General features: G+C 38.4%; 1 protein-coding gene across 10 annotated transcripts in view; it reads right to left on the bottom strand.

Moving 5' to 3' along the window:
* Positions 1–24,834, bottom strand: part of MAP7D2 (MAP7 domain containing 2) — an 84,793-nt gene that overhangs the window by 2,848 nt on the left and 57,111 nt on the right. For 3 of the 10 annotated variants that reach the window (XM_040582549.1, XM_040582550.1, XM_040582556.1), the window contains 13 exons: positions 23,159–23,273; positions 22,138–22,236; positions 20,250–20,360; positions 18,830–18,952; positions 15,730–15,878; positions 14,508–14,635; positions 6,548–6,780; positions 6,040–6,166; positions 4,534–4,738; positions 4,305–4,409; positions 2,972–3,025; positions 2,200–2,278; positions 1,276–1,462 (listed from right to left, as the gene is read on the bottom strand). In XM_040582549.1, the coding sequence (XP_040438483.1) occupies positions 1,276–1,462; positions 2,200–2,278; positions 2,972–3,025; positions 4,305–4,409; positions 4,534–4,738; positions 6,040–6,166; positions 6,548–6,780; positions 14,508–14,635; positions 15,730–15,878; positions 18,830–18,952; positions 20,250–20,360; positions 22,138–22,236; positions 23,159–23,273 (1,715 nt within the window). Of the gene's footprint in view, positions 1–1,275; positions 1,463–2,199; positions 2,279–2,971; positions 3,026–4,304; positions 4,410–4,533; positions 4,739–6,039; positions 6,167–6,547; positions 6,781–14,507; positions 14,636–15,729; positions 15,879–18,829; positions 18,953–20,249; positions 20,361–22,137; positions 22,237–23,158; positions 23,274–23,464; positions 23,710–24,834 lie in introns of those variants that run through there. The other 7 variants (XM_040582558.1, XM_040582551.1, XM_040582553.1 and 4 more) reach the window with 7 other exon arrangements.

The raw sequence follows: 24,834 nt of genomic DNA, 5'->3' as shown, positions 1-24,834 counted from the left end.
TGTTTATTGCATCTTGCAAATTATTGTCCTGACTTTGCAAACATTTAGGTAAAGTACTCAACAACTTAAGAAGCTATTTCTTAAGACCTTATGATACACTTCAGACGTAAAAATACCAGAATTTAAGAAGCGCTGCAACCAGTTGATGCTTTGCTGAGACGAGTAAGGCTAGTGAATTTCAGTTTGGAGAGGGGAAGGATTTCACAAACATTTCTGAACAAATGAAGGGGTGGTGAATAAGCTGAGGGCAAAACTACAATGCATGAAGTCCTGCAACACAAAACCTAGGCAGGGGTGCCTGATGCCACTAGTAAGAAACTAGGTTTTACACAGATCAAAGAATATAATTTACTTAGTGAGACTGTATTGTGGAACTTGCTGCTAGATGAGGTCCTGGATGCAAACTCATGGGCAACACGCCCATCAGTGGCTATTTAAAAGGCCAAGGAAGAGTTGTACCTTCTTAACATCCCTAAACATAGCACTTCTGTGTGGTCCTGGATTGCAGAAGGTGGTGGGCTCAGGTGCTCTCCCTAACTACTTTTTCCTATTGATACTCTAAGAGACCAAATAATGGGCTATATAGACTTCTGGTCTGTCCCAGTAGGGCATTTCTAACGTATTTATGCCTATTTATTGAAAATACTGAAACAATATGAGAGGTTCTGTTGGCTTACTGATTAACAAAGAACCATATAAAAGTTATACGTTTAAAATTCAGAGCTAGGTTTCTCATAGCAGCCTTAAATTATCAACCTCCTTTTTTCCCCAGAAGTCCTTCCATCAAAATCCAACAGTACTTAATACGCAAGAAGTTATTTAGTGATTTCCACACATTTGTTCCAATTAAGCACTTAGAATTCTGAATTCATTATTTTCTTTATTCTGTTTGTATGGAGGGAGAAAAGCTCATGCATCATAGCTATGCAGTCTTGAAACAAAAAAAATGGTGACATCAGAACAATAACTACAGTAGTTACTTTCACAGAACAATGTGAATGGTTTGGGCAAACTTACATGGAATCCATACATAAGGATTTCAGAAAATCCGTAGAAGGATTTCAGAGCCCCCCACCTCCTACCAAATATGCGAGTGAGATGAGGTTCAGTTGACTCTTGTCTGAAACAACCTATTTCACGTTAACAGAAGTACAGTACACATACCCCTGAAAGTCACACTGTGGGGTAGGGGAGAGTTATTAACAAGTGAAACTGAAAACTTTGTGTGAGCCTAATATGAATTCTGCAATTTCTATTGGTAGATATGGTCTGTACCTAACATCCATGGACTGAACCTCATCTGTTGAGTCTTCCATGCTGTTACATTTCCCATCAACAGCTTCCAGCTGAACAAGTCCTGGAACTGACTTCAGCCCATTAGTAACTATATCTTGGGAACGGATTACAGAGGCAGCACTTTCTAAGCTTTCATTTTTCAGGCAGTTTGCCAATCCATTGATATCTATTAAAAAAAAAAGATTAGAAATTGTGACAGTAGCAACTTCTTTATTTAAATAGTTTGAAAAAGAAAAAATAAATCACAAATGCTTTTAAGTTATAGATCAAGTAGAAAGGAGGATTAACAACGCAGCAGGGCTCAGTTTCATCTATGACTCATCATACTACACTGTCAATCCTCTTTCCCACTCTGAATTTGTTCTTTATGCTAGATATTTTAAATCTGAGGAAACAGGAAGAGAATGTTTTGTCTTTTATGTCATGTACTAAAAGCCTTAGCCTGAGGAAGGAAACAAAATATACATAAATGCCTGATATGTATATTTTATTTAATAAATCTTTAAATACATATGCTTTTTCGGGTAAAATCAAATCAAATGTAAGATTTAGAACAATGCCATAAAAAGCTTGCAAGCTTGGTTGTGTGCTAAAATTTTCTACCTACAAAATTCAAAGGTAGGTTGCAGCAATCAAACTATTGGCAGATTAGAACTTCTCATTTACAGAAATGCTATGTCAGGTACTAAAACTGAGGAGAAACTTTCTTTTGCTTCTGCTTAAGCAGCAAAACAAAGCTACATCTCCAGTTTCTAACATTTGCCACTGACACAAATGTAGCTGTTCTTTTTGAGAGGAAAGCGAAGAACCTGTGATAATACATAGTGCTCTGCTTGAGATCACAAAACTCTGATGAAGAGAACTAACTGTGAAAACAGATCAGAAAAATATGGCAATTTTTACCTGTCTGGTTGAGAACAAGGACCTTTGGTTGCTTTTCCACATTCAAAGTTGATGGTACCTCCAGTTTCGGTTCTTCTTTCTGTAATCAAATAATGAGTCAACTGTATTAGATGAAGGACTGTAACCTTCCTGGAACTGATTGGACCTAAAACCTGTGAGATTGGCCAGGGCCACAGGATGGTCAAAGGTCATCAACAGCAAGAGAGGATTATTTTTCTTTTTCTCCTTTTTTAATTAGGCATAGGATATTTCTATTTTTTTTTTTTACCTCAAAATGAAAGCATTCTCTGAACATAACTGAAGAAACAGTTTCCTCAGCAGAAAACTTTGAGTAGAAGTAACAACTGGATTTGATGCTTCCTAGCTGGACACAATTGCCCTGTTCTCCATCCTGCATCCCTGGCAGGCTTAACACCCAGAGCTCAGCGACTAGTTCACTGGCTGGTACAAAGCAGGAGAAGACACTATCACAGCAGCAAGCATTACAGCTCCAGCGTTCAGGAATAGGCTCTTGCCACCTTTCTAGATAGAGTGAGGGAGGTAAGTCTGCAACAGTTACATAAAACTGGTCTGGAACAGTTACATAAAACTGTGTCTCTGTAGCAGTAGCACAGCTGTAACTGTGACAGGGCAACCCTCATTCTCAGTTCAAAACACAACTAAAATTTGGGTGCAGAGCATACCTACTAACATGGAACTACTCTAGAATTTAATAATTTTCATGTATGGGTAATAAAACAAAACAAAAAAACCTTGCAACCCTTTTTCATACCTTTATTTCTGGTGTTTCACTCCTCCTTGTTCTCTTCATAATTTCATCTATTCTCTAGAAATCAAAACAAATTGGAGGATGAGAAGGCAGACAGAATATTTAACACAAGGACTGATAAAGGAGAAAAAAGAAAAAGAAAAACTTATCTACTGTCATGACCTCATTTCTGCCTGTCTTGAAAAAGGGAGAACAAATTAAAAAAAAAACAACAACAACAAAAAAAAAAAAAAAAAAAAAAAAAAAAAAAAAAACCACAAACAAAAGGTAGAAAACACCTGGGAGCTGGCTTTCACATATCAGATCTCACAGAACATAACTTTCTCAGTTGATGCAATTTGGGAGACAAACATTTTAATACCAGGTGTTTACAGTTATGAGTTGTGCTCAGCTCTGGAACAAGATGTTTATTTAAAACCAACAGCTATTATTTTAATTTAGTTGCTCTTCCAACTATTTTCAACTTTTTTTTTTTTTTTTAATAGTTAGGCTTTTTGGAATGGAAGAGTAAAATGAAGTATCTGAAGTTATTCTTGCTGGAAATGTGTAAGACATTACCCTAAAAATACCTTTTTCTCCCCTTCATTGTTCATTAAAAAACCCCTCCCAACAAACCTTGTCTCTTTGCACTACCGTGAAAGGGAACAATCTCACATTTAAAGACACTTCGGTTTGGTATTCTAATCTGCAACTGCAACATGCCTCCAGCTCAGTGGTAAACAGTTAAAAATAACATATTGGAGTAACATACGTGGAAAGACCACCTCATATAACCAGACAGAGGTTCTGCAGCTCTGCAGCTGTTCTCTCCTTCCTGCCACCGAGCTACGCAGCTCCAGCCATTTCCTTGCACAGGAGTGGCCAGACAGCCCTACTACCTCTGCATAATGCAACCAGAGACAAGCCAGGTTGGAGCAAACCTCTCTGTTAATCCCATTAACTTTCTCCATTAATGACACTGAGCTTTTGTTAAGTAAGTTTTTTAAACAAAGTCACTCATGTTCCTCAATAATCTGTGATTTCCCGGGTTGGGTGGCAATTGACATTTGCTTTGGCATGCCATTCCCATTTGTCTCAGGCATTTAACTTGGTGGGTAGAGGCTAATTCTGTGTTGGTTCAGTGCCTAGTAGAAAGTAATTTGCCTTAGTCAATTCAACTTTGTTACAAACTTTGCTGTCCACATTCCCCTAACATACAAGTAGCAAATACTAAGTTGGCCACAAATATCCATCTGTAACTCCTCTCCAGATAATTATTTCTGCATACTATTGGGAACTTCCCGAGTTATGTATTAAACAAGAAATGAAATAATTATCTTGAGATGCAAATACGTACCTTCTTCCGCTCTAGTCTTTCTTGCTCCATTTGCTGCATGATTTGTTCCCTTTCAAGACGAAGTTGTTCGGCTACTTCACGGGCTTTGATTTCTGCTTCTTCCCTCTAACCAAAATGTGATAGGGCCATTATTTATTTCAGGCAGATTACCAGATACTATGAAGTATTTATTTACATGTATATCTAAATACATGTATACAAAGTTTCACATTTGTGTTTGAGATGGTACCTGTTTCTCAGGTTTGGCCTGGAGCTCTTCTTCTTGCTTCTCCTTTAGCATTTGTTCTTTCTCAGCTCTTCTCCTGGCTTCTTCTTCTGCCTTTTTTCTAGCTGCTGCTTCTTCACGTTTTCTTTCCTCCTCCTTCTTACGAGCTTCTTCCTCTAGACGAATTCTTTCTTCTTCTGCCTTTCTTTTCTGTTCTTCTCTTTCAAGCCTGCAAAAAATATAACAGTATATTTAAAAGGCTTCATCTTGTTTAGCATGAATTCTATTGCACGCATAGCATGCAATCAGCAGTAACTGGTAATACATACAGCAGCACACATTTTCATGAAAAATGCCAAGAGGTTGGGCACACACTCAAATTCAGGTTGCTATCAAACTTCTATTCCAATCATATTTTCACTGCCTAAAATACTTCACAGAAATTATAATTTCCCTTGAAATAAGCAGGTGTGATCAAAGACAAAACACTGCCATTCTAATTTCAATTAGAGCTTCAATAATAAAAGTAAGTTTCAGTAATAAAAACATCCCTCTTTCCCCTGTACTTCACACCCAAAATGCTGGTATCTATAAACAAGCAAGTACTTTTTTTCTTTGTTTCATCTGAAGATAAACAGATTAGATGAGTAGCAGCAAAGAAGTCCACAAAACACAGTGGTACACCAGAAAGAGTGGGTCTAAATTCTACCTGTGCTGCTCCCTGGCCCACTGAGGGATATCATGTTCCTTCGTCACCGCATACAAAAGCTGCTTTGACAAGTGATCATTCTTATCCTTGCATATCAGGGATTCAGGAAATATTCCCACTCAGCCAAACTGGCAGGCACTGGTGATCCCCACACCCTGCCATGTTTTCAGTAAGAACAGACAAAATTGAATTTAGACAAGCAAAGTTAGTGATTTACTATTAGGGCCTTGAAGGAAGGGCATGATTTGTTGACACTTGCAACTTGCAGCCCATGTGGAGAACAACCCAAAAAGCTTGCTCCCTCCCAGAACACAGCCAGAATTTCACTGCTTAGGCACAGCAACCTTCATTATGCCCACACTCTTAAAGCCCTCAACTGCCTGCAACGGACTTGGGCAGAAAGATGAACTTCAGGTTAGTTTGTTGAATGACACTAGCCTTGCCAACTACTACTACTGCAAGACTATTTCTTCTGCATGAACTAGCTCATTTAGAACTGCCTCAAATTTTTTTTACAACTTAAAATACTTCAGGTATGTCCACATGGCAGTATGCAGTACAGTGCAGTGTGGACATACCTGAAATATTTGGATGAGTAATAGTTTATATTCAGGCTTCTTGAAGAGGTCAAATTACTATCTTCTAACTTCACTAGTTATGAAGACTGCAAAAGACACTAACAAATTGTGAGTCCCAGTTGAAAGAAATCAACACTTACATGTAAGCTCTTACCTTGATTCTAAAACTACCACATTTTCAAGCCTCTTCAATGATACAGGTTAAACTATTAGGTAATAACTTTAACAAATCTATAAAGATACCTCTCCCGTTCATCTCTTTCCTGTCTCTCCCTTTCTTCTTGTTCTTTCTGCAGGCGTGCCTGTCGTCTTTTTTCAGCTAGAATTTTTGAAGCTTCTTCTGCATCAGTTGTTCCTGCTGTAATCTTCCCTGAAAGATGACCAAGGGTTGAAAGTTAGGCAGGAAACAGAGTGACCAGCACTTCCACGCTCGCAGAGAGGCTGAAATGGGCCTGGTTCACACTGGTATGACACCTTTGCCTTTCAAAAGCATACCTTGGCATTATCAGAGATAGAATATGGGATAGATAACAGCATCCCCAGATTGCAGCATTTGCATATCCTCATTAACAAGCAGTTTTCACACATGGGTAACCCTGGTGAAAACTATACATTTACTGGTTCCATTATGTACCTTTACACATTCTCATAAGCCTATGACTGAGCAGCTTCATGAAAAGAACAGGTCATCGCTGTTTAAAAGCCTTAGGGACCCACAATATTTGCAATATATTCTCACAGTAAGATTCACCTTCACTATTATCAGTCTTTCCTGCAGAAGGCACATGCTTCTCAGAAGCCACCTGGCCTGCCTCATCAGTGCGTGCTCCTGAAGATTTTTGATGACTGACATTTTCTTTCTCCTTGTCTGCTTTCTTTTTAGGAGTTTTCTGGTTGAGATTGGAAGTAGCACGATGCTTCACAGGAGAAGCTGGATATTGTTTGGTGTTTTTAGGAGACTGAGGATAAGCCTTTGCCACTGTCCTGATGAGGGAAAACAAAAATCAAAACAGGCCATATGTTACACAGCTTAGAATCAAACTCCATCTTCACATACATCATTCCCCTTTCTTGTCTCTGGCTACACAGGAGTATCAGCTGTTTTGGACTACACTGCATAGAAACCACCTGGATAGCAAGCAATCAGAACCTGAAATGCAGGGAACTAGCATGCAATCACAAGTGATTACAGAAAATTCTCATTTAAGATGACCAATAATGCTGTCAGAGTTGTAGGCAAGAGATACGGTATCACAGACTACCTAAACCAATTATTTCAGTAATGGCCATTTCATAACAATTTTGTCAATATCACTGTATTCAATAGTCCTTCTCAACATTTAAAGCAAAGCTATGGCTGCTTTCTGTCTGCAGAAGTGATAAGTTGCAGTGTGCTGCCTTTATCTGAATACCACCTTGTCAAACACAGTCTTTTCCTAATAGTATCTGATTTTCCAAAATAGCACCAAAACCTACTAAATACTAAGGTAAAGCTGGGTGCCACAGAAAGAGACAGAACTGACCAAACCATCGTACAGTCAGCTCCCCTGTTTCAGTTATTGCCTTAATCCGCACCAACATAACAGGCTCAAGGCTCAAAACTCAGCCCCTGCAACCTTTTTACACAGCTGCATTGATGGCAATGCACAGTGGCAATGCAGCTAATTGCTCATTTGGCTGTTGCAATACTTCAGGTGTAGTAATAAACTTGAAGTCAGGAAAGCAGAAGGGTAAAGATAGTTGATATTCACTGAAAAAAGGTGCACATTAAAGAACAGATTACCAGGAAACATAAAACTACACACAAACACCATTATTTACGTAATACCAGTAACCAGCACTAAATACTAAATAGCCTGGGCTGTGTGACTAAGTAGTATGGAAATAAAGAGACTACAATCTTAAAACAACGATTTATGTGACTCCCATTAGAATAAATAACCTTACATTGAAGTGAATGTTACACATGTAGTTTTAATTTTCCTTACGGATATGCGATTATGATATAAAGGTACTCCTCATCACTTCTTTCATAGAGAGTTTCATAAACTATAACATGTTTTCTGGACTACACACACATTCTGGCAGACCACAAGCATGAAAAACATGGACAATGGTTGACAATCAATGGACTGGAGTGGCAGGTTTTGTATAGATCTAACTACAGAATTGTGTGGCAGGACTATTATAACCGGAACAAGATTTGCATTACAGAGCAGACAAAAATTAAACTTCTTTCAACTCCCCACCAATTCATGAACTCTGGAGACAAAAGGGTTCTCTTCCACTATATTATGCTGCATTTGAAAGAGGCTGAGACACCAGAATACAGTAAGCTCGTTCAGAACCACCCAGTTTGTGGGGAGGGGATGACTGCAGAGTATTGCACCACCCATACTTACACTGAAGAGCCACCACAGACTCCAAAAGCCCCTGGGCTGGTCAAACAGTAGCACCCAACTACATTTGAAGTTCACCTCAGGTATCCTCTGCCTGCAGGCCCAGGAGCTCCCTGTCAGCTCAGGTTCTTGCCCTTGGTCCTTGCCTGAACTAAGCCCATTCTTGGCCTCCTAACCTGCTGATCCTCACCTAATGGCCTGGCTTGTCCTCGGACCTGCCTCAGTAAGACACTTGCTGGCTACCACTGGACTCCTGGCTGACCCTAGCCACCATCTCCAGGCCTGCCCTGGTCACTTCTTTTGTCTGCTAATGGGATGGGGTCCTGTGGGTGAGGTCCCTATCCTTGTCTGCCCTGCTGCCACCCACAGCTCCTGGCCCGCCCTGCCTTGCAGGGCAGCCTGCTCCAGCTGCTCCCTGACAGAAGCAGGCTTTGGAAGATGTGGACAGGCAAGTCTGTTTCCAGCTCTTACAAAAAACAGCAGTGGGAGAAGCCAATGAGATTGGTTGGTGTTGACCAAATCTGGTTTTAGCACTGTCTTTAGTTTTATCTTTAGGATATACATGGATTCCCAGGCCCTCCTAAAGACAGAGGTTTCAAGGCCTCGCCTACATACGTCTCGTTTGTGCCTCATCATTACAGCATTTCAGAAAAACATAATGTGTAAATAAAAAGCGAACAACCTTTTTGTTATGCTTCTCTGCAGCACAGAGTATGCTTCCTGCTAATCAGACACTTCTTCAAAGCATAGTCCCTTCTTGCTGTCTTTGGTTTACATTTCCAACTTCACCACACATTCCTCACAACGCTTTTTATTTAATTGCTTGTGACAGGGGGAGCAAAATAGGTTAATAACTAAGGCTGAGTCATTTTCAGTACTAGCACAGAATTAACTGTTCTCTAATGAAGACATGACAATCAAATTAAAGAGGTTGGCAGGAAGGAGTCTAGTCATGAGAGCTACCTACACATATCTTGCACTGCATAGGAATTACAGCAGACTGGCTGTGCAACTTACCTGTTGAATGAGAAATATGTGCTGAATGTATTATTTCAGTAATGCATCTTTGAACTTTTAGACCCACAGAATTTTTTTTCTTACAGCTCTTTGCCCAAAAGAACAAGAAATAAATATGGCTTTGATTCTTTTAAAGCAACTAAAAGGGAGATGCATATAAAAGACTGATTACTGCAAGGCCAACAACAGTGCAGTGCAAGGAGTGAAAAGCTGAGAAAGCCCATCAGGAATAAGGTGGGGGGTTTTCCACAAATTTAAAATTGGATGCCAGTATGAAGTATTAAATGAACAGCGTTTTCTCCCTTGTATTTAAAAAGATATTGTCAACTTAGCATCTTCAACATTCCCAGACACAGGCAGATTTTTTACTGAAAAAAACCTTCCTTCTAATAGTATTTAAATGATGTTACTTTTCACCAGAAAGGGCCAAACTTGATTGTGAAGACAGAAAAATGGTATTATTAAGGGAAAATGTATAAACACTTTCACAGAAGTCTGTTTAGGTTTAAAAAACGTTTTATTTTTGCCTTGGGAGAAAAGGAAAGGGATATAATGAAACCCTGGAAAGAACATGGGAAGTGTGCCTGATGAGTTAATCTAGCACAGAATTAACATGACAAATTGCCAAAATCCAAGAAGTGGTAGCATGTTGGTTGTCTGAAAGTTTACTCTTCTAAGTCACTAGAATTTACAGGAGAATACAGAAGTACAGGAAGCATAGTCCTTTCTCGAGGAGGTCTTCATTTTCTCACTTAACTGCTCTGTGTTGACAAGGGGCAGCAGCTTGTAAGAAGCCATTCCCATCATGACCCCTACATGCACTGCAGGAACCTCTATCAGGTCTGAGGATCCACTGGTCCTTATTAAATTACAGTAGCTCTTCTTTAAGAGGGGTAGCCCACACTGGAGAATAATACTGCAGAAGAATGTCTCAGGAAGAGCACAAGAGGAGTTCTGAGCTTACTGTTGCTAAGCAGAGAAAATAAAGTATAGGTAGCACATGAATCAGAGGTCATATCCAATTCTGTCCATAACCAGGAAGGGAGAGAACAGCATGCTTTCTTGAAAAGCCTGGTACATGACAGGTCGTTGGTTACAGCAGTTCAGAAGGCTAAGTCAGAAACGGGCAGCAATGCCAGAGCTGCATTTTTTTTTTCCTATCTCCCTACTAATTTGACGAAAGCTCTGCTGAAACCACACCAAGGAGTTGCAAGTTCCCAAGCCTGCTTTCTGAGATTGCTCTGATCACAAGCTGTTCCTGGGTTCTGACATTTTTTGCTATCTGTGAGAACTTCTCAAAAGCTGTTTTCTTTCACTCACTCCTGATCTTCTCTAGCCAGAGACAGATTCATTGTTCTACATTTCTTAAAAGAGCATAAACTAAGCATAGATCTATAGAATAGTTATTTTGATAGCTGCATTATTACAGATGTTTTCAAAAATCTTGAATTGGTCCATTCTCTAGCTAGCTGCTAGAAAACCCACGTCAAAATAGTCTTGATCCAACATTCTACTCATTGTTTATCTTTCCAAGGCAAAACAACAATCAAGAGTAGTAAATGTAGCACATATCAAAATCTAAAACTAGGTCACTGCAGGACACAGAAGCTGCTTCTGTGGGGAACTAACCACATAGCAGGTGCATTTCTAATATGTAATTTTTAAAACTTTTAAAAGTTTGGGCTTTTTTGTACTATTCCAGGTTCTTATTTCATCGGTATTCTGTAATTTGATTAAGCACAAGCATTTGTGGTGTCAAAGTGTGTCCCAATGGCTGCAGTGGGATGTCACCCAAAAGAACCACTAAGTTACAGGTTCAGTTAGTGAAACTGTAAGCAAAGGCCAGTGACACAGACTGGGACCTGGAAATGAAATAAGACCTACCACCCACCAGCAGCACTGCAATCCCTTTTCCCTTTGCATTTGCCCCTTCCTCCTCCTCATATGAGGTAATGCTTTGGCAAAATAATTTAACACAGAAGTTTGTCAGAGCTTTTCCATTTTTATTCACTATCTTACCATATGGCTTGTCTAAAGACACTTAAAACTAAATCCTATTTACTTGATTCAGTCAGGTCCCATTGATTTCTAAGGGACTATTTACCCAAAGACATGTGAAGGACACAGGCTTTATTGCTTTGCCGATCTATAAGATAGGACACTTACCTATTCTCTGAGGGATACTGCAAGAATAAACTGACTAACGTATAGATTTTTCAAGACAAAACATTAAAAAAATTTACCAAAAAACCTGGTACTATTGATCTTGTGAAATATCTGAAGAACAGAAACACCTTGCACAATCAGTATCCAACAGCAACTATAAAAAGAAAAGATAATACCTCAATTATCTTAGTTAGCTCTTTAATACATTAATTTTCATCTTTGTCACCTGATCCACACTGGATTCAAAGCAATCATTTTGGGTTTCTTTTTTGTATGGTGTTTCTTGATATATTTATTTTTTCAAGTACCTTCAAGCTCCAAATTCCTTCCTTGCTTTTAATTATTGCTTAACATTTTTTCCCCCTCTTCTCTCCTTTTTAGGTTCATATTTGTTCACTCATTTTGTCTTGGACATTAAGTTTTTGGGCTGATCTTTTTTGCTTTCTTAGTAAAATCTGCACCTTCAAACTTTTGTATATTTTTATATAATAGCTGTGAATCTGTTCTGCCATCAATCACTGTCTTTACACTGAAGTTTTATTGTTTTGTCTGAGCCTGTTTCAGCTTACCATGATAAAAAGAGCTTTTTAATTAATACATAATGAAATAACATATAAAGACGAGAAGCAACTACTACTCACAAACCAAGATGACTGTGAAGAACTAGTAACTAGAACAATACCAAGCAAAAGTGACCATCAAGTCAAACACTTTTTAAGAAAAATGCATACAGCTAATTATCATCTAAATCACCAGCCATACTTTATTCTTTCCTTAACATTTTTCAAAGCTAAGGTGTTATGCAGGTTCGCTAACTACTAGTGCTGTACAATATGTACTCTTATATCTTCCAGGGTATTTTTTTGGCCATATGGTGTGCTGGAAGGAGAAAGATTAAACTTGTAAGAGATTGTCAGGTTTGCAAGGAGAATAAATATTTGCCTATATATTTAGTCACATTAAAATCATGCTTAAGTTCCACAGTTAATTTTAAATGAAAGGGTACCTTTCATTTAAATCTAAAGATTCTAAAAGCCTGACTGCCTATATTTAAATTCACTGACCAGCCAGACTGTTATCTGGCATTTGAGTTGTATGAAGAAATTGGTATCTTTATATAATAATATAATATGGTGATCAGGATGCCTTTTTTTATTTCAAATTTTGAGCAGAATTTTTGAGAGTGCTGAAGCAGAGCCACCTTTCTGCTATCACTAATAAACGTGGACTTAAACTCTATTTACTGTATCTCCCATAAAGCCAAGGAAAGTGTTCTAATTGGGCCATGTTATCATTAAATGATCTGTAATACATTTCTAGCAGTGGCCAGAATCAGATTCTCATGAGGAAGAGGTAGAAAAAAAAAGGATAACTACTGTGGCTCAGAATCACAGAGAAACCCACCAGCAGGCTTCTTAATTCCTCCATGTAGCATCTGCCTCTTCCTTTAAAAACAGTTGTTTGTATTACTTATAGGCATGAAAACATTTTAGTGTAAGAAGGTTCTCGCACTTTGCCCCTCTGGGAAAGAAGTCCCCATCTTTGCCTAACCTTTTATTGAAATTAGTGCTACAAATGAAGACTGGTCATACTTTTTTCATAAAGCACTAAACATCTGTTTGTTTCACAAAAGCTTTTTCTTTTTTTCCCCCAAATGTCTCTATGCTGAGCTTATCAACCTTTTCAATGTCTGTCCATCAAGAAGCGCTTCACTCTCAGCAATCCATTTCCACCAATCATTTTGCTTAACTCTTGGTATGTCTTTTATTCTGGCTGAGTGAACTGAAAGATGCATACTGAACAGGGAATATCAGTATTTACAGAACAATATACATTTTTATAGCTCAAACTTTTCTCTGTACATTTTGAAGTGCCTGCCACTAGACAACGATCCACTCAAAACTGTAATAAAAAAAGCTGATTGCCCTTAACATTTCATATCTTCACAGACATTCACATTAACATCCCATTCTTCACAAAATGTATGTAGTTCAGAATCTGGTGACATTATACGTATATAATATTGAAAATTTGAGAATTTGTAGTCCTATAATATCAACCAAGAATTGCAATTTCCCAGTGGCATGCCAAGGCATGTCTAAAACAGAAAGAATAGCCAAAGTTGGATGGTTTCCTGTATTTTGTCTAATCAATTCACACACCAAATCATCTTCCATTAAAGGGCTATGCACTCACAGCTGAAACAGAAAAGGAAAACCAGCTAGTTTTTGATGCATGAGAAATGCATGACAAATGGGATCAAGACTGGTTCAGAATATGACCACGTTCAGATTCAAAATAAATACATAAATAAATAAAATCAGACAAAAGGAGATAATTTTCAAGACCAATGGACCCCTAAACATGGTCTAGGGGAAAAAAAAAAACCGAAACAAAGACAACTACTGTAGACCATGACTACTTTAGCACACTTCTGCATTTGAGCCAGACTTAATAACCTGTTCGAAGGAAGCTGAAGACAAATTTGCTTAGACTTGTGAGTTGCAAGCTGTGGTACACAGACTACAGTTTTCAGTGTCTGCAAAAGAAAACTAAGAAAAGCCACTGAACTGCTAGTAAACCCAAATATGCTATAGGTCCACAACTCTGCATGAAAAAAAAACCACAACAAAAAGCAACAAACCCACAGAGGTCTGCAGATAAGCAAAGATTAAACCCAATTGTTTAGATGACGCACAGTTAAGTATATTTATGAAACCAGATGTCATGCCAACATATGAAATACACATTTTACATTCTGGCATTTCTAGTTAGTATTCATGTTCTGTGCATTTCTTCACATTAGGCAGAATTTCTTCAAAACCAAATAAAACAAAAGCATATTTAAAAATAAATGTTAAATAAAATTTCTTGTGAATTACAAGATGTACCATAATAATTTCAAAAGACAGAAAAAGCAAAGGAGTGACACTAGTGAGCACTAACACAATCTTACATACGTTGTATCTGTTCATCTCTCCCCCCCGCCCCCCGTATATGTGTATACGTACAACTAAAATTAACTAGATTTTATACAACACTTCAAAGGAAGTTCCTCGAGAATCTACGTTTCCTTTATATGTAAGAAGAAGCTCACAGCATATTAGACCACTAATAAGAAAGGCATACTTAGGTGTCGCAGGTGATGCAGATCTTCTGGACATGGCAGCAGGAGAATCAGACCTTCTTAGAGGAGATCCCGGACCAGACGGTGAACCAGGTGTTGCAGGTCGCTTCTCTTTCTTTATCTTCTCAGTCTAGAAGCAGAGTTCCTTTTAGTTTCCATAATTAGGGCCAACACATCAAAAATATATTTGATTGTTTTATTAACAAGATGGCATATAAACAGATTTGTGTAACCTGAATTTAAGATACATTTAAAAACACCAGCTCACAACTGAGGTGCAGTAGTTTTCTATTTTACAGACACAACACCCATACTCCCATGTCTTGCACGGACATAGTATACAAGTTGCAGGTAAGTAACACCACATCAGAGCCTCTCCAAGAGTTCTGGAGATGCATGGCAGCACTGGGTGGAGTTTTCAAATTCATTTACATGCTCCTACAACACCTCTTAGACAAGATCATTAGTGCGCCCGGGCATCTTGCAGAAATGCTGCTGGATGTAACACTGTGACACACACCCAAGACAGACACTACACTAATCTTTAGCTCCCAACTTTGGTTCTCTCACTTGCATCTAATTTAGGTGGCATGAATCCCACTACTATTAACTGTTACAAGACACAGGACTTTATGTGAATTTTACAGCCCTAGAATAGATTTATTTTTTTTTAAACACATGCCTTACATTGTGCAGACTCAGTGAAGGTGAATGACTTGCCTTTGGTTTTCTGGAAGCTACAGTGGATCAATAATACATTTTACAAGCAAACAGCATTAAACATATCCACAGAAAGAGTTAAGCAATTGGTATAAAACAGAGGCATTGTCAATACACTTGGCAAGTTTCCAAAATATGTGAAGCTTGCTAATTAGCTGGCAAGACCGGATAGTCATACTCAGTAGAGAGATCCTATTTGTCATCCCCATTCCCAGAAGTTACAGGCAAGTCCAGAAACATACACTTCAGTGCCAGAAATGTCAGTTCCCTGAAAATAAAGGTGCAGCTGTTACAAATACCAGGGCTCAACATCGATTCCCAGGAGAAAGATATTAAAATAATACTCAACAGGAGCACGAAAGCAACAGATGCACGCAAGGCTTACTTTCTTACTGCTGTTTCTTACAACAGGAGTAGCACTGTGTTGAATGTAAAGGGAAAGACAAACAACCAGAAGCTGCATCAGTTTACCCAGAAGTGAAATCAAAACCATTGCAAACCCACCTGAGTAACTTCAGCTGCGGCTGCCCCTTTCATGGCATTGGAAGCAGAGGGTGAAGTTGCCTTCTTTCTGTCAGTGCTTCGGGTGGGGGAGGGCTTGTAGGGAGATTTAAGAGGACTAGCTGGTGCTACACGAGGACAGATATGGAATACTAAAGAGTTATAGTACAGTAACAAGAGCAAAAGGGAACACAGAGGAAGTAAAGGAGAGGAGAAAACAGCATACTTTTACGTTATATGTTCAAAGGTAGTTTTAAAGATTTTTTAAGAAGTATTTTAAAAAATCACATTATATAACACATTCAACACAGTCCCACGTTTACTAAAGATGCCTCAACTGAAAGTAACTTTTTATAGGATTTTTAAAAAAAATCATCTCTAAAACATTACTCTCTTACTCATATACCTTTTTGAACCACCTGACTACGACTGTGATTCTTTGTCAGGAAGAAAAGTCCTGCTCCCTTGCATAGGATAAAAAGAGTAATCAAATAATTCTAGTTGGGTGTCTTTTGAACAAATATTGCAAAACAGGAAAGGTTACAGAAGCATAGGGACTTTTTTTAAAAAGTCTAAACATGACAAAGGCTCCTAAATATTTTTATTGCTTTTCAAAATAACATTTAATTTAAAAATAAAAGAAACCCCAACCCCAAACCTACTAAATGCTGCTGTAGATATTTCAGTTATTTTTATTTGTGGTAGACATCAGTTTGAATGCAACACATTCATTACATCTTACGGGGCAACTCTTTTTGGGTATTTTTTCTTTATTTGCAATATGAACAAGATTTTTTTTAAACGGGATATTTTACTGGTTTTGTTCATATTGCCTTCTAAGATCAAACTTCCACGTACATAACAGAACAATCACCAGATTATATACTTTATTAATAAGACCGGCACTAATTGTAATCATGTGACAGTGTGTTTCCAATCTTGTTCAACTGAAGACAAGATGGATATTGACTTTGGAAAAGCAGTAATTATGCTCAAATGGAAAGGAATTCATATTTCTAATTTTTTTGTTGTTGTTGGGGGCAGCCCAATACAATTTGTTGTAAAGCCTTTTTTTATACTTTTAACTGGACCTGTGTATTCTTTAACTGACTTCCCAGCAAGCTGGCAAAAGTTCACTGAATATTAAGAAAAAATGTTCAGAAAGTTAAATGTTAATTAAGATAAGTATTTTTACTTCAACTGTAATAAAGTTTTTCTTTTATGTGCCCAATAACAACTGTTTGACTGAGTATCTTGACTCAGAGTGACAATAACAATGCACTGCCCTAGAGAGTCTTAAATTGCAGCTCCTCATTTCTAAGCTTACAGAAAGTACAGAGGCAGAGCAATTTTGACCCAAACATAATGACATGAGGCACAGTATAAGCTCTTGAAAAGGAAGAGCCCTCTTCCCTATTCAGAAAGCTACTTCTATGGAGAGAAGTACATGACAAATGGGAGATCTCCCTCAATCCTTTTGCTGGCAATTACTGACAAAATTATCAATGGCCACTCTGAGTACTGATGCTGTTTGCAACCTGTGCTACAGCCCGATTGCCTGGTGAGGCAGTGACAACAGGACACTGCTTCAGCCAGATGTTCCCAGTATCAGCAGTCTTGTTTCCCAGCAGCTCTGGGAAAAAGCAGTTTGCAGGCCAAATTTTACTCTGCTGTCAGACAAGCCAGCAAGCTACTTTAAAGATCCTGTGATGAAAAGAGAGAGAAAGCTGGGAGTTTCCAAACAAGATGAGTGGGTAAGGACAAAGGAAGTCCCTATTGATTTCTTCAATATCAAATACAACATGGAAAACAACATCTGTAGGTGGCCCCAGCAATTCACCTCAAAATTTTAAGCAGAATAAAATGATATAATTCCAAGTTGGCTTTTCTTCAATCTTAGCAATAGTTGATCCCTGAGCAGCAAGTAAACTCGGAATTTTCTCATGGGCCAAGTACTATATGACAACATTTCTGTTTCTGACAGATGCAGCTTTTAATGTAGAAACAAGAGAAGTAATTTTAGAGCCATTTTGTATCAATGTCCCTATGCACTGCAAGAAAGCAGTAATGCACAAAGGAAAGTAGGCTTCCTTCGCAATTCATTTTTAAATAGCTTTGTATTAAAAGCACAGATGCAGGATGTGAGCTTATTCCAACTACGGTGCGTGAAAACACTCATCCTAAAGATGACCTGACTTTTTCTGTCTGACTAGTTTTATCCTGAAAAAATGTTCTCTTTTGCAGACAGGCAGTTGGGTGTATGGTGGGTGCGGATGTTGTTGGGGGTTTTTTTGCTTTTAATAGAAGTAAAAACAGCTGTTAAAACTTTTGTCCTTGTTTCCCATGACCAGGTATAGCTTTATAAGTGTAAACTACTATATAAAGTCAGGCACTTGCCTAAGTATTAGCAGAACTGGAAACATTACTTTTGTAGATGTTTACAAAATAAGGGTTTTACTAGACTGCCGTTTACAGATAAGAACCATTAACTATCATCCCTTAAAGATCAGTAATTTCTGGAACTGACACCTTCCTATCAGCGTCTCTGTTTTTTTCCTGAGAACTATTCATTTTAAATGTGTACATACACACATGCATATATAGAAATATGCATACAGTCACACAGTTAAAGGCAAAAAAGTAATTTAACAGCAAAGAACTGGAACTCTGGTAAAAATAATTAAGGCTCAAATGGTGCACTGGGATTTCTGCTCTACATATTACTGGGTATGAAAGGAGATGACATTAATATATCAAATAAAGCCTCTGAGAGGTGTCACACACTGGTCTAAAAGACTGTTTCTTAAATTAATGTATTTACTTTTCCATTTGCTTAGGTTTTAGTGATTTTGTTCATTCAAATTGTGTTTTTAAAAAAACAGTGCTCTTTTTCAAAAGACATTCAGAACAAGACAGACAAGATAATGTGTTTTTTCAAGCTTTTAAATATACTGCTATCATGCATAACTTCGTTCATTTTTGATTTTGTACTATCAGGTAAATTGTCATTTGGTTCATAGTACTCTTGTTTCTTTCAGCAACTACTCAAATGCAACCAAAAAGATACCTTGACAGTTTCAAAGTGAGTAATTTACATTTTTACCTGAATTATTGTACTGCTCAGAAAGCACTAAAGCACTTCTGCATCTGGCTAAAGATGACTGTGTGGGAGTCAGCAGTCGAGAAACAATAGAGTTTTCCATTGGACTAAGATGCATGCGGTGAGCTGAGGTATGGAAGCAAATAAAATAAAATTGAAAATGCAAAGAAATAAAACAATATTACATTAAAATAACAAATAAAATGATGAAATGATTAAATGAATTGAAAAAATCTTGAAGTGTTTGAGATTTAAAGTACTTTAATATAATTTTCACTCCCCTCTGAAAAATAAAGGTTTCTAGTGTCTCCATAATTTTAAATTATTTTCCCACCTGTACAATTAGTAAGGTTAAGACCATGTTGCATTTTGTTCTCACATAGAGGCATATTCCATTCTGCAAAATGGTTGCTTTCATGACTCAGCACGAAAAAGGTTTGCCTTCTTTCCCAGCCGAAAAGGTAAAACACTTGATATAACAGCGCAGCTACTCATCAACGTGCCAACCATACTGGGACCGCGTTTAAAATTTGCAGTCTCATGGCATTATATAAGTCTTGTTTATACAACATGCCTGTATTCCTTCCTACTTCATAAATCTAAGTGTCAACCAGTAAGATATGATATTTATAGATATTCCTACTACATGCACATCTATATAGCAATCCATCATAATAACCTCAAAGCTATTGATGAGTTTTCATTAAAGAATTCAGAAATGAAAGTAAATTTACCTTCTCTTTTCATTCTAGAAACAATCCTTCATTATCACTTATTTCAGTCAATACATTTTTTTTTTCTCATTAGGGTTTAAAAAAAGGGGGGGGAAGTAGGGGAAGTGAGGGGGGGGGGAGGGAAGAAAAGACACACAAAACAAACAAAAAAAATCCAAAGAGTTCACAGTGGGATTAGTAACCACTAATCCCACAAGATGATCATCTTTTGCTGAGCCTCTCATGGATCTGAGTTTCAAATCAAATTAAAGGGCTCTACAACTCTGGTCACCAGACTGAAGTCTCCCAGATGTATTTCTGCCCACGGTACATCGCACATCTATTGTCAAGCCACGTGTTTGGTTTACTTGTGTTTCCTTATTTGGCTAGAAGATCTAAAGCTGTACAGTTATACGAAATTACTGCAGTTGCAGCACGTAATTACAATCCTCTTTGCTGGAGTATCAAAAATTGAAAAAGAATCACTAAAAAAACAACCCACAGCTTTTGTTGCTGGACCAGGATCTCCAGCAAGCCAGCACAGCCTTGGGACATGCTGCAGAACTATTTTATCATATTAACTTACTACCCCTCAAATATTTGAGTTCTTTTGAATAATAGACATAAGCAAGTTACATAGCTGTATGGACATAAAGTGCTTTAAGCAGAAGGAGAGTTTATGCTGGTAGGAGACCAGCATATTCACTTGCCTGTGTCGGGGGAATGTGTTATTGCCACTGTGGAGGAGGAGAGGTGCTTACTGATTGGCGATTCCATTTGCTTTGGCAGATTCGTTGTAGAAGCTGAAAGTTTGTCACGTGCTGCAGAGAGACGCATTGAAGATATCCGTATTCATATCACAGTGTTGATAAAATCCCAGAATTAACCTCTCATTTGTACTCGTGGCCCTTGCCATGGTGGCCACGGATCATAACACTGAATAAGGCATGAGATAAGCTCTTTCTGACTGCTGGAGGACCAGCATTTTAGAAGACATGCTTTGGGGATGCAACTTTTCTGCTTGTGATACAACAATCCAGTTTTACGACAGCCTATCTTTTATACTGCCACAGGCAAATAATTATGTGTAAGTGAAGCCATTCTGATACAAGATAATCAGTATCAGCACAAGCAGAAAGTTACCTAAAGAAAACAAACTGCACACATGACAACTCTGAACTCCTCATCTCCATTCCCCCTTCCCTCTACTTTCAGTCTGGAAGAGCTGGGATAGACCTCCAATATTATTCTAATATAAAAATGAAACAACCAGCATTTGTGTGTTCACACAATGAGAACTCACTGTTTTAATGACTGATCTGACACCAGCCATTTGGCTTTCTTTTTTGCTCTTGAGAATATTTTTTATTTAAAAAAAAAAGAAAAAAGCTTTTTTGGCACTATCCCAAGTGTTTTTTTCATTTTTCTTCTGAAATACTGTCTGACAAAGTCTATTTGAGCACAATACCTATTTCCTACCTCCCCAATTATTCAACTGAATGACAGAAAAATGTTACTCCAGTATTACTACAGCATACTAGTATATGATGATCATTGCATGATGCTCAGAAGCTAAAAGCATAGATGCTTTATCCTTTAAATTTGATTTTAATTTCTTTAAAACCAAAAAGATTTTCAGCCAGGACACGTATGTGGCCCTAATTCTGCAGCCCCTAAGTTACTGCATTCCCTATTACATCCATCGAAATGTTGCCTCAGTGGAGTCTGCAAGACTTGCCTCCATCTGTGCGGTTGTGGGTAGAACAACATTTACTGTGCATTCTGCAGGAGTAATATCCAAGCCTAGCTCCTCTTTTGGAGGGGAGAGAAGGTACCTAGCTCTAAAAGCACAAGGCTGCATTACGTTTTCAAAATGCCAAGTACATTTGTAACGAAAATTAGAAATCCATGTATACAATCCATTCTTAATTTTGGAGGACATCTCTACTTTACAGTCCTTTTATGGGAATAATAATTACTACTTTTTAAAAAGATAACTGAACAATATAAAAAGAAAAAAACCCACAACTGCCTAAATGAAGTCTACTAATTGAGTTTGTTACAAATACCAGCTTGGCTGAAATCCACTTCAGGAGGCTGAAAACATAGCATGGCTGTTTATACCAAATTTGCTTATTCTTAAAATATTGCAGTAAAAGGCCCTCGAGAGGACTGTTTTGATGAAACATCGTCTTCATAACACGTTTTCTCCTACTGTGCAACCAAAATTTTTTCCAACAGCACCTGCACCTGTGCATGTCCATTAGAGCTGTTAAATATATGCGTAATTATATTTACAGACACACACAAACACAGAGCACCTGCAGAATTAACAGAGATGAGAATCTGAGTGAAGAAGTCTACAGTTGGTGAGAAAACCATGAAATGCCTCTACTGTGCTGGAATGCGAGGCATGCACTGCAAAATTAAAAGGAAATTAAAAAGACATTTGCTCTACATCACTAAAGGTAACGCCGTAGAGTACCAGACTGAAATAATAAGAAAACAGTGGTTAGGAAGGACAAGATCAGTGGATGGATTACAGTGATTAGAACAGTTATAAACGAGACACGATGGTATTGTGATTCTCTGAAATACCATTGAAGGAATCAGCTGGAGCAGTAGAGGTCACAGGGTCTGAAGGAAGGGTGTTGGCAGCTAAACCTAGAACAGGGCGTGGGCTATTTTCTGATTCACCTACACAGCAGAGAAATCAGAGCAAAAAGAGGTGAAAGAAATTACTGATTAAGCTGGGGGAGCTGGAATTAAGCATAAGCTGCATCACAACAACAAACTGGTTTCTTTCTCAAAGTATAAAAGACTTCTTTTATTATCATATATATTTCATTTCCTGGCTTTTTTTGATGGCATACCGTGAAAACTATGATGTGAAACAGTTTGCCTTTTCAGAGTTAAGTATATCTACACATTGTTTAAAAGAGAGGAACTGTCATATTTCATCATCACCCAAACACAGATATCTTTCCCCGTAACATCAGTTTATTCAAACCTGACAAATTTAAATAAATTATATGATTTAAAACAGAAAACATGCATATTTTTGAAATATAAAAGCAGTACATGACTGATTATGTAATAAAAAGAGTTTGTTCTGAAGCCAAATCAAAAAAAGAGCAGCAACAAAAAGTATGTGGGGGGGGAAAAAAACTATTTTAAACTGCACATGCTGCATAGTCATCTAGAAATTCCTGTCAGGCTTTTAAAGTACCAAACAAAATCAGATCAACTTTTGCAAGTCTTAGGCAGCACTCAGTCCTTTGGTGAATATTAAATTTTCTGACTGTGTGTGTGGGAAGATAATGTGGGGGAAGAGACTAAGGGAGAGAGAGCATAAATTTAATTTTAGCATTTAGCATCCTCCAAACAGATTCTACTCTATTAAAATGATCCGCGTTCTTCAGTTAGTAGTGACCTTTCTCCCCAGAAGGTATTAGAGAGAGGAAGCCTGGCAAGCAATTACAAAGCATTTATTCACGCCCCAAGGCAGTAGCCCCTACAGCACCACCCTGACTATAAAATGCATCACCCTTACTATCTCCACAACCTCATGCATTTTGCACTTCCAAGATCTGCAATGCAGGCAGCCTGTTTCACTTACCATCTCTCCCTCCTGAGCCTGCAGCCAGTGCTCCTCCCCACGACCATGGCTTCTGCTTCTGTTCCAGCTGCAGGCTGCGTTCAAGGGACCGACGCATCATGGCTTCTAAACGTTCCTGGTTATATTGGTACAAAAACAGAAACCAAATCTGAATCAGTTCTTTGGGGGCTTTTTTTTTCCCCCCTCCTTCTGAAGCCATGCTAAAAATACACAGTTCCCCTGTTGCTCCATGCAAGATGATTACAGAAGCTTGTTTTTGATAAAACAAAAAGGATTGAATAAAGAAAATATCAGCATGCTACCTACCTCCAGATATGTGTATCCTTTGTCTGCAAGCCACTGAGGTCACTACAGAGGCCTAAGTAAATAACACAGGTTGCATCACTGCCTAGCATCTGCTCCTGCTGGTGAGGCTGCTGCTGTGCTCTGGACTTAATTTGTATAAGAATAATGCTCGACAAGCATTAACTCCTTCTTGTCTATGCAGACCTCAGGATTTTTTTCCATGCCTTTCTGAGCGCAGCTAAATTGCTGTAATGCCACTGGCTCCTCCTAGCCACAGAGATACATGATCACTTCAAATCCAAAGTAGGTTACTTTGCAGGATGCCTTATTTATTTATTTATTTTTACAAAAACTCCCTCCTTTCTTCCACTATGTTACTCACAGTCTAGGCGTTTCAGAGCTTCTGAACCCCAACCCCCCACCTGCAGTATTTTTGTAGTGCATGCCCAGATCATGCTGTTTTGAGATTTACTTTTTTACCCCTCCACTTCCACATTTTTCTCCATGGCTTGATGGGTTAGGATTTTCAGATGGGCAATAACAAGATTTCTTTCCCTCCCCAAATCCTGCTCAACCTTTACCTTACAGCTACATATGGTTGCCTTATTCCCTTCCTACCACCTCCTAACTCTCACTTAAAGACCTCCACTCAGTTTTGTTCCCACCTTCTCTCTCTGCTAGTTTCTCAGTGGTTTATTGTTGCAACAATGGTATCTGCACCTTTTCTTTTCCTCCTTTCAAGCAGATAAAATCAGGTTCTTCCCCACCCGCTGTTCCATCACCTACCACCCCCTCTTCCTTTCCTTCTCCCAGTACCTCATTCACATCAGGCAATCTCTTCACCCTTACATTTCAGCACCCAAACCCTACCGTGAAAGATGAGTCTACTCTTGCTGACTCCAACTCTTGCCCCAATGGTTTTTAGCCCTTTGATGCTACTAGTATTTTTGGTCTTACTACTTACTGCCTTAGCTGTGTCCTTCTGGTCTAGTACAGAACTCTATCCACTTCAAACTCTTGAGCCTGCAGGCTTCTGTGATTACATCACCTCCCCTTCAATTTCTATCCATCCCCTGCTCTGTCTCCAGTATCTTTTGGTAGCTCAGATCAACTGCACGGAAAACTCTCCTGTATCTCTTGGCCAGATTACTCTCTGTCACCTATTCATGACTTCGGTCTAGGTTTCCTGTTCCTCTTCCCTGAGATATTTTACCCAAAATGTCATTCTTCGTTGAAGCATGTCTCCTTCAGTCTCCACACTGATGTCGAGCCCATGATCTCTGATGGAGCTCATTCAGCAGATCAGACCCTAACATCAGGCACCTCCAGTAACTATCATGCTTGGAACTTTTATGCATGTACCTGTAAACTGTTACCTTCCTGCGGCTTCG

Source organism: Falco naumanni, chromosome 2, assembly GCF_017639655.2.
Source record: "Falco naumanni isolate bFalNau1 chromosome 2, bFalNau1.pat, whole genome shotgun sequence".
Lineage (NCBI taxonomy): Eukaryota > Metazoa > Chordata > Aves > Falconiformes > Falconidae > Falco > Falco naumanni.
The sequence above is the reverse complement of the archived record's forward strand: the minus strand, read 5'-3'. Positions and strand labels throughout refer to the sequence as shown.